This window comes from Aplysia californica, unplaced genomic scaffold (genome assembly GCF_000002075.1).
Source record: "Aplysia californica isolate F4 #8 unplaced genomic scaffold, AplCal3.0 scaffold00073, whole genome shotgun sequence".
Lineage (NCBI taxonomy): Eukaryota > Metazoa > Mollusca > Gastropoda > Aplysiida > Aplysiidae > Aplysia > Aplysia californica.
In genome coordinates, this window is record NW_004797343.1 from 897764 (window position 1) to 907747 (window position 9984).

The 9984-nt window shown below is 40.1% G+C and overlaps 1 protein-coding gene across 1 annotated transcript in view; it reads left to right on the plus strand.

Annotated features, from left to right (window-relative positions):
- Nucleotides 1–2375: 2375 nt before the first annotated feature.
- Nucleotides 2376–9984, plus strand: part of LOC101858767 — an 11825-nt gene continuing 4216 nt past the window's right edge. The window contains exons 1-2 of the mRNA XM_005093965.3: nt 2376–2743; nt 9029–9153. Of these exons, the coding sequence (XP_005094022.2) occupies nt 2550–2743; nt 9029–9153 (319 nt within the window). The 5' untranslated portion in view covers nt 2376–2549. The remainder of the gene's footprint in view (nt 2744–9028; nt 9154–9984) is intronic.

Here is a 9984-nt window from a genome sequence, read left to right on the forward strand (position 1 = left end):
GGGTAGTATTTACATTGTGCAAAAACCACTACGGTAGTCTTTATTGCACGGTAGTGTTCTGATCGTGTTACACCGGAACAGCTGATGCTCAAGGGGGTAGTGATGGGCCGATACCACAATTTAGGTATCGATGTTGATACCTAGTACTTTTTCAAGGTATCGATACCGATACCTCGATACCTAATGCTATTGGTAACATACGCCGGGGCAAAGATAGTACATAACAAGATGGGCCACTTCTCTCTTTGAGCCAATTAAAAAAGTGTCCTCAAAATTTGGTGGCGCCCTCTTCACAAAAGCGCACTCTTTGCGAACAGAGTTACCCTACTTGAGTTTTAAAAAATCAAAGTGAAACTAGCAAGTTTGGGGATAAATTTCGGAAGAACGCTTTTTTAAAATGGTTACGCTGACAAAAAAACCTCTTCCGGAGGAAAGGGTGATGGTTTTCTTCGTTAAATTTGACTTTAGAATGAAAGACGAGAGGACATTAAAATTTAAAAAAAAACTAAAACTAGTAAAACTCCGTAAAACTCCGCACTGAACGTACCCGAACTGCTGATGAACAGCAGTCGATCTGCGCACGCAAGGAGGTGCTATTCCTATTCTTCTTCTGGAAAAACGAAAGAGAGCTTCAAAACAGACTGCAGCGCCATCTGAAGCAAAGAGCATACTTCCTGCGGACACTTTTTTGGCTGAGTGGCCCATCTTGTTATTCACTATCTTTGGCCGGGGGTAATAAGTAAAGACAAAAATACAACTATACTTTTCCAAGTATTTAGGTAATCGTGTCTAGACAAGTTGTGACTATTTAGCTGAGACTCAAACAAAAATTATTTGTAAAAGAGAGAGAGAGAGAGAGAGAGAGAGAGAGAGAGAGAGAGAGAGAGAGAGATAAATACCCAAATATGAGAATAAGAACAAAAATTAAGTGAAGTATTGGAGGAAAGTCAACTTTGCAGAAAATGTTAGTATTGGAAAATAAAAACACAAGAGTTCTAAAAAGGCAATTCAATTTACCAGATTTTTAGCATCTTTGAATTAAACCAATGAGGATAAATCAGGGTTGTCAGTTAGGATTTTGCAAAATCACTAGATAGATTTCATGAAAAACTTCTCTCTTTTTGTTAAAAAATCACTAGATTAATTTAAGACGCTTGCCCCCTACGAAAACTTATCAGTTTTGATAAACAAAACATTTTTCAAGGCCCAAGTCACTTGCTTTGGCAGCCCTGGGATAAATAACACCAATGATAGTACATAACAAGATGGGCCACTTCTCTCTTTGAGCCAATTAGAAAAGTGTCCTCAAAATTTGGTGGCGCCCTCTTCACAAAAGCGCACTCTTTGCGAACAGAGTTACCCTACTTGAGTTTTAAAAAATCAAAGTGAAACTAGCAAGTTTTGGGATAAATTTCGGAAGAACGCTTTTTAAAAATGATTACACTGACAAAAAACCTCTTCCGGAGGAAAAGGAGATGGTTTTCTTCGTTTAATTTGACTTTAGAATGAAGGGCGAGAGGTCATTAAAATTTAAAAAACCTAAGACTCCGCACTGAACGTACCCGAACCGCTGATGAACAGCAGTCGATCTGCGCACGCAAGGAGGTGCTATTTCTATTCTTCTTCTGGAAAAACGAAAGAGAGCTTCAAAACAGACTGCAGCGCCATCTGAAGCAAAGAGCATACTTCCTGCGGACACTTTTTTGGCTGAGTGGCCCATCTTGTCTTGTACTATCTTTGATAACACATAGGTATCGATGTTTAGAGCAGGTATCGGTAACGATACCGATACCTATAGGTATCCAATGATAGTACATAACAAGATGGGCCACTTCTCTCTTTGAGCCAATTAAAAAAGTGTCCTCAAAATTTGGTGGCGCCCTCTTCACAAAAGCGCACTCTTTGCGAACAGAGTTACCCTACTTGAGTTTTTAAAAATCAAAGTGAAACTAGCATGTTTTGGAATAAATTTCGGAAGAACGCTTTTTTAAAATGGTTACGCTGATAAAAAACCTCTTCCGGAGGAAAGGGTTATGGTTTTCTTCGTTTAATTTGACTTTAGAATGAAAGGCGAGAGGTCATTAAAATAAAAAAAACCTAAAACTACGCACTGAACGTACCCGAACTGCTGATGAACAGCAGTCGATCTGCGCACGCAAGGAGGTGCTATTCCTATTCTTCTTCTGGAAAAACGAAAGAGAGCTTCAAAACAGACTGCAGCGCCATCTGAAGCAAAGAGCATACTTCCTGCGGACACTTTTTTGGCTGAGTGGCCCATCTTGTTATGTACTATCATTGAGGTATCTAAGTATCGAGTATGGTATCGATACCTACCCATCACTACAAGGGGGTGTAATTCCTATTCTTCTTGAGATTAGGCCCTAGGCTAAGCTAGAATCATAGAGTGAACCACACACACAATAGCCTAGTTCTGCCCCAGACTACACACTACACTACATTAGATCTAGACCTAGATTCTAGAATCTAAATTCTCTAACACACAGCATTATGATGATGATGACCCTCTGTGTGACTCGGCAGTCGACAGCATGAGCAGCAGTGTGATGAAACAGCTGATCAGTATTAGTATCAGGACTCTGGACTCCCCCCTCCGCCACCTCCGCCTGCTGTCAACTTTGAGTTCACCAAAACAGCATTCTTCTTGTGATTACACAGCTAAATCTAGATTTAGACCATCTAGGTTTTCTGTGAGAACAAGAAACATGAGTACAAGAGCCAAAAAGTAAGGATTAAATAGTTGGAAGTGCCTATTTGCAACGCGGTGTTCCAATTAGACTTTTAGTGAAGTGCCAGTGCTATAAAACGCAGCGTTGCAATTAGCGCCAGATAAAACGCTGTATTGCCTTGTGTAAAATATCAAGCTTTATCTGCACTTCGTTATCGGTAGTTCTGATGGTCAAATGGACAGCGCGTCTGCGCTTGAAGTCAAACCATTTTTTTTTTGGAAGTGCCTATTTGCAACGCCGCGTTGCCATAGCGCCAGTGCTAAAAATAAAACACTCTATGTGTTAGCCTAGGCTACATCATGAAGCTTAATCTACCCTTCGTTGTTGGAAGTTCTGATGGCCAAAGTGACAGCGCGTCTGCGTTTGAAGCCAAACTATTATTTTACGAAGTGATTATTCGGACTCGAGTCCGAATATGAAAAAATGTTATTCGGACTCTGATTCTTGTCCAGCATGACATCACTTCCGACTTCCTGTGACTCGTGAATCCGGCTTCCTGTCCTGCCTCACTTGTGACTCGCCTCAAGCTGGGTAGAGACCGGGATCACTTCGGGCAGAAAGGCGTTTTGTGCAGGAGCCGAGTTTTAATCTTATGATGAATTTGAGGCCGGCCTGAAAAGTTATAGCACTTCAAATAAATGTTTATTTATCAAGAGGTCATCAGAAGCAATTAAAGATGGCTCGTTAGTATGTGTCGGGGTCGGATGGGCGGCCTGCACACGTGTGGCTGTGTGCATGTCGGGGAGGGTGGTGGGGGGGGCACTTTCGGTCCGGGCTTTGAACGTCGCATAAGCGTCGGTCTTTTTCCCCCCGGCCACTGATCATTATTACAATAATAAGCTAGTCTTGACGTAGATCTACGTAATGAATTGTGCGCTAGTCTATGAAATCAAAAGTTGCCGTATGCTCAGCTCTACACAGCAGCACAACTTTTTCTTGGTAAACAATCGATATGACACGTACAGGCTTGTGTATTTGAACGAATCAGACTTTTTTTTTTTTTTTTTACACAGCTCATAATATGCCAGGTGGTCTGCTAATCTTCAATTTTACCTTTTTCTACAACAAAGAAAGTGGGAAACGTGGGGGGGGGGGGGGGGCGTATCAATGAGACGGCGGGCATTGGATAGGCAGATAAGGTGTGGGGGAAACTAAAAAATGGCGGAAAATTGGAAGCACTGAACGTTAGATCTATAGAACGAAGACACTTCCTTTTTTCCGGACCCGAGTCCGAATAACATTTTTTTCATATTCGGACTCGAGTCCGAATAAGAATTTGGAGTCCGAATAACGACGGCCATTATTTTATGAGCGTGGGTTTGATCCCGGTCCTTATAGTATTTTTTTTTTTTCTTTTTTTTTCCGAAGTGGCTTGCCGTGCTTGGCTAGACTGCCAGTCTAGCCGTACTTAGATCTAGGTTTGGCCCTATCGACTCAAACCTGTTGAGTACACAGGGCTCATTAAAGATCTAGATCTAGATCTTGTAATTCAGGTTTAAAATTATAATGCTATCAGTAAGGCACCTTTTGGTTTTTTGTTTGAATACAAATACTTTAGGCATTGCAAACAAAAAATTTCATTTACATTTCAGCCATCATTATTATTAAGTACGGCTAGCCTGGCTGTCTAGCCGTCCTTAAGTACGGCTAGCCTCGTCGTCACGGCTAGCCAAGCAGTGTAGCCGTAGAGGAGCTCGAAAGTAGGCCTTAGTATAGCCTACATATATATTATATACTTTTCCTTAATAAAAATACCAATTAGGTCTGATTAAAGTTCAATACAGTGGAGTCCACTTATAACGAGTCTGGAAAAAATGAGAAGTCTGTTATAAAGGCACTATTCTAAATCCCCGTTTTTTTCTTCTCTTTACCTTTGTTAAACAAAATACTGCTATAGCGCTATCAGACACACTTGCGAGTCGGTTATAGCGGAATATTGCTGCTGCTGTGCACATGGTATATAGGCCAATACATAATGCAAGACCTCGCCAGTTGAGAAACTTGTTGCTAGTCTTGCGAACAAAGAATAGGAGAGCCCATGTGCGTCAACAATGAAGGGCGGAGCAACTGAGTAGGGAGGGTCTGGCATGCGCAGACAAGCAGAACGCATCGCGTGGTAGGCCAGTTTAGATTATCAAGGCCTGCCATGCCTCTCACTTCTCCGATGCGGGGATGGAGAGGTCACCGCAGTGTGATGGATGGAGCGAATGTGTGACGTGCGCAAGCAGACAATGCACCACAGGGTGGGATGGGGTGGGGGGAAAACACAACGGACGAGTTAGCCCAGAGCCCTTTCTTTCTGATCGCCAACACCGAGCTGTCAGTCCACATCGCTAGATCTAGCGCTAGAGAAACAAACCTGATTCGATTTTTGATCAAGTAATAGACCTAGGGGTCATGTTGAAATAAAATCATCATCACGGGGGATAGCAAAAGGAAAAACAGAACACCAAACTCAAAGATTAGGCCTACTTTACAGTTTCCCTTGAATTTATTACTGTACTGGATCCGGTATAGCGAGAATCCTGCTATAACGGACATTTTGCTTTAGTCCCCTCCCTCTCGTTATAACAGGATTCCATTGTAGTGACTTTCCTTGGTCTGTGAGTCTAATTCTTATTTTTTTAAAAACCCATATATTTTAGACTGGAGAAGAAAAAAAAAGGCCGGCACTATTTCTCCGAACGTTCGGGAAAATATAAAGCTTTGCACTATTTCTCCGAACACTCTGAAATCACATCCTTTCCCGCGAATTTTGGATATATAGATATATATTTATATTATTACCCTTCTCCCTCCGAGACCTAACATTGACAACACACTCTATGAAACATTACAGAAACTGCAGCAAACCTGCACTTATCACTACATGGCATTGGACAGAAGGGGGAGAGCCCAGCTGTTGCTGGATCGATAACAACAACAACAACATTTATATTATAGGCCTACCAAAGATTGTTCGTATACAATTTAAGGTTCAATCTGTCCAAAAAATGTCCGCAGTAAATATAAAGAAATGTTACAGTTCCAAACAGTTTTTCGCTACAGATATGATGTGTTGCCTATGAAGGGTGCTTCTCTTAAACTTTATGTGTTGTGTTCACTCTTGTGCTGTCTAGATCTAGATCTATGGAGGGTTATTGATAACAACGCATAGAACTAGCATATCTGTGCGTTTGTCGCGGCCGCGACTCAATCAATTAAGGCTCGATTTGTTTGCATTTTTTGGTCCCTAAATCGGGGAATAAAAGTCAAAAAAAAAAAGAAAAAGAAACCGAACATCTTTACTTTTGAAAGAAAGTTCACTTAGCTTCACTTTGTCTCTCTCACTTGTTGTCACCACGTTGATTTGTTGAATACGTTACATTATATACGATTTGTATTGCCGTTCCTCTTTTATTTTTCCCTCTTTGTGGTGTTTTATTTTGTTGGTCATGTAATTTTTTTTTCTTGTTATTGTCCTGATGTGTTGTTTTTTTATTAATTTTTTTGTTGTTGGGAAATTAGAGGGGGGGGGGGGATGTTGTATAGTGTAACCTAATTTAATTTGATGTTCCTACCTTCATTAGGACGTACACGATTCTCTCTACAATACGCAATTAAACAAAGCTCAACACCAGAGAACCCTGCACACAACTGTATTTTCAGAACTAACTCAGACACCATCATAAACAAATTCCAAAACAACGAAAAACTCACCAAACCGTTCAGCCTCAGAGTCCTTGAGGACCTTAAAAACATATATACTTTTCCAAACAAGACCTTCAACAATTTCTTTTCCCCGAACTCCCTCCGTGGCGTGGCACCTCACCAAGGCAAAAGTAGACACACAACTGACCACACACACCAAAGCAAGCACAAACACCAAAACATTTAAAGCAGCATACAACAAGAAACTTTTAGAAAAATATGGCGATGCGGAGCTAATCTTCACAAATGACCCTAAGTCGGACTCCGCTGTGGGCGCCGCTGCCTTATCCTCAAAACAGTACTCAGCAGAGGAGACTCTATCCATTTTCTCTGTGGAGGCCAGCCATTGACATGGCACTGGACTCCGTAGAAAGTTCTCCAAACAAATCTTTCCTTATCCTTTCTGACTCTTTGTCTTTCATCACCTCACTTACACAAACTACACACTCTTACTCCCCAAAATAGTTAGGTTGCAAAAAAAATACACGCTTTGGCTGAAACCAGGAAAAGTATCGTGTTCGCATGGCTACCTAGCCATGTGGGCGTCTGAGGAAACAAGCAAGTGGACCTCCTGGCAAAGGAATCCTTTTCCCTTATGTTGGGATCAATGACGAACACTCTCCCACAGACTGACGTTAACTTTAAAAATAAAGTAAAAAACTACACCTCCAGTCTGTGGGAGACTCATTGGAAAAAGCAACAAAACAATAAATTGTACAACATCAAACTGAAACTAGGTCCGCGAAATCCTTTGAGCCTGTCCAGAAGAGACAAAGTCATTTTTATTCGATTACGCATTGGACACACGTTCCTGACTCACAAATACCTCCTTCAGGGAGATGAGAAGCCATTTTGTGTTGGATGCGACACAGATCACATTTCAACAAAATGTGTAGACTTCGGAGAGACCCGAAGGAAAGGTTTTAGATGCAAAAAATTGCAAGATCTGTTTTCTGTCATAGAGCTTGCTGTTGAGCAGAGATTTGCGCTTTACCAATGCTATCTATTATGATTTTCAAATCAGCGGGGCGGGTGTTCTGATGTAGTTTCCTCCTTCTTTCCTAGGACTAGATCTATCAGACAATAAATTTGTGGGACGACATGGTGAAATCAGGTACTTGTCAATTTTTTGGGCATGTGGAGTTATTGGTATCATCTTGCTTTCAAAGAAAAAAATAGCCATCTGTCTTAAATAGAAATCAAGATATTTCTGATTGAAGGAGAGAGGACTCGCCTGGTTTCTGTAGTGAAGTTATATAGGGGACAAAATGTGCGTCAAAGTTACGAAACTCCAATAGTCAAAGAGTCCTTGTAAACTGAAAAATGACATATTTTGTGCCTTTAATCAATGTTTTTCAGTAAAATTCATATATGGAAATATAAATGTCTTTATATGGACGTAAAAGGGGTTGAGGTAAAAAACAAAAATTTGATAAAAATTGCCAAACTGGGAGAAAAATTGCCTGTTTCTCCGATTGCGTTATTTTGACGAGCGCCTGATTTCACCACGCTGCCTCACATTTAGTTTTTTATCGTCGCTCTGCTGATAAAATAACTCTGACTAGATCTATAATGACCAACTATTATGGTGCGTAATAAAATAGCCTAATTGTCATGAAAACCATTTCAAGGTCGATCCACAGGTCCTCGATAAACAAGAGGAGTCAGCGGTATGCATAGTAAAATACAGTAGGGCACCTTTAAAAGTCAATCATCTGTACAAATGGCCACTTCCCATTAATTCGTCTCTTTCATTTTAAAATATATACCCTGACACTGTCTAAGACAACCACCAGTCCAAATATGACCACTTAATTTTCTCCTTGACATTGGGTGGCCTTTTAAGACAGTTTTGACTAGTTACAAAATGGGTTAACTGTTGTGCCAGTGCATGGTAGCAAAATTATTGGCGGGATCTGGAAATCTTGTCTAAATGTACGAATTTCTCTTTAGATATATGTAACCTACGTATTTTGAACATTTGAAGAATGTGGAGAGGAAAATTTGGGAGCTGCAAATATGTTCACTATGAGGGGGTTTTGAATATTAGAAATGTGTGTATGCTAGATAGATCTATATGAGGCAGCATGGTGAAATCAGACGCTCGTCAAAATTATGAAACTGAAGGAATTGGCATTTTTCCACCAGCTCTAGTTTTGCAATTTTTATTGAATTTTTGTTTCTTGGCTTAACACCTTTTATATTAATTTAAAAACACATTTCTGTTTGGATTTTACTGAAAAACGTTGATTAGAGGCACAAATAATGTAAGTTTTCAGTTTCCACGGACTATCAAACTTTGTGACCATTTTCTCGATAATTCTACCTTTTAGACCAGGCGATCCCACCTTCTTTAATCTCAGTATAATTATGATTTTGACTTTTGTTCAAGATAGATGGGCATTTTTTTTACCGACACCAAGACAACTGACCAAGCTTTAAGATACCAATAACTCCACATGCCCAAAAACTGACAAGCACCTGATTCCACTGCTCAGTGACATATTATATAGGCCTACTTATTAAATTGAAGATTTTCCTACATTTTTAAGTTAGTTATTATTATTTAATTCTTTGGGTTTTTTTCCCAGGGACCTATCATTCTGGCAGGATAACTTCAAGCAATGGACAGTTAAGGATATTTCGGTCATCCAAGAACCTTACTCTGCCACGCTGAGGGTTCCTGGTTTGACTCCCGAGAGCTTCAACCGATATGGTGAAATTTGCTGAAAATTGTTCATCACTGTTAACACTTTTTGTTGTTCAGTCCACGAATGTCTTTGAGACACTTTTTTTCAGTTCTGCCATTGTTAACATTCTGTTGTACAGTGAGTCGCATGGACTTGGTCAGCTCGGCCAGAGAAAAACTTGCATTGTAATACACTAATAAACACACAAGGGACAAATGTCTGTAATAGTCTTTATTATAGTGTATGAGTGAGAACTTGTAAATTGCATTGTGAACAGAATGGCCACAACATTTGTCTCTTGCTTTGGTCACAACATTTGTCTCATGCTTTGATCACAACATTTGTCTCATGCTTTGATCACAACATTTGTCTCATGCTTTGGTCACAACATTTGTCTCATGCTTTGATCACAACATTTGTCTCTTGCTTTGATCACAACATTTGTCTCATGCTTTGGTCACAACATTTGTCTCATGCTTTGATCACAACATTTGTCTCTTGCTTTGATCACAACATTTGTCTCATGCTTTGGTCACAACATTTGTCTCATGCTTTGGTTTTCAAGATACCTAGGCCTTATGTTACAAAAGATTATTTTTTACCTTCACAACACCAGGCTATTTTTAGCCTTCATTTCAGCCTGTCTCAGGTTCATTATGTTGGAGTCCTTGGCTCCTCAAACCCAGCCAAAACTGATTGTTTTGGTAATCTTAGGAAGACTTAGAAAAAAATTCTATACTGCTTTCATTTGAAGTTTCAGAAAATAATGTGTGTAGAATATTTTTCAGAGACAAACATTTGGATAGATTACAATTAATTAAGTACCTGACTGGGTCTGAACGCTGTGGCCCTGTGGG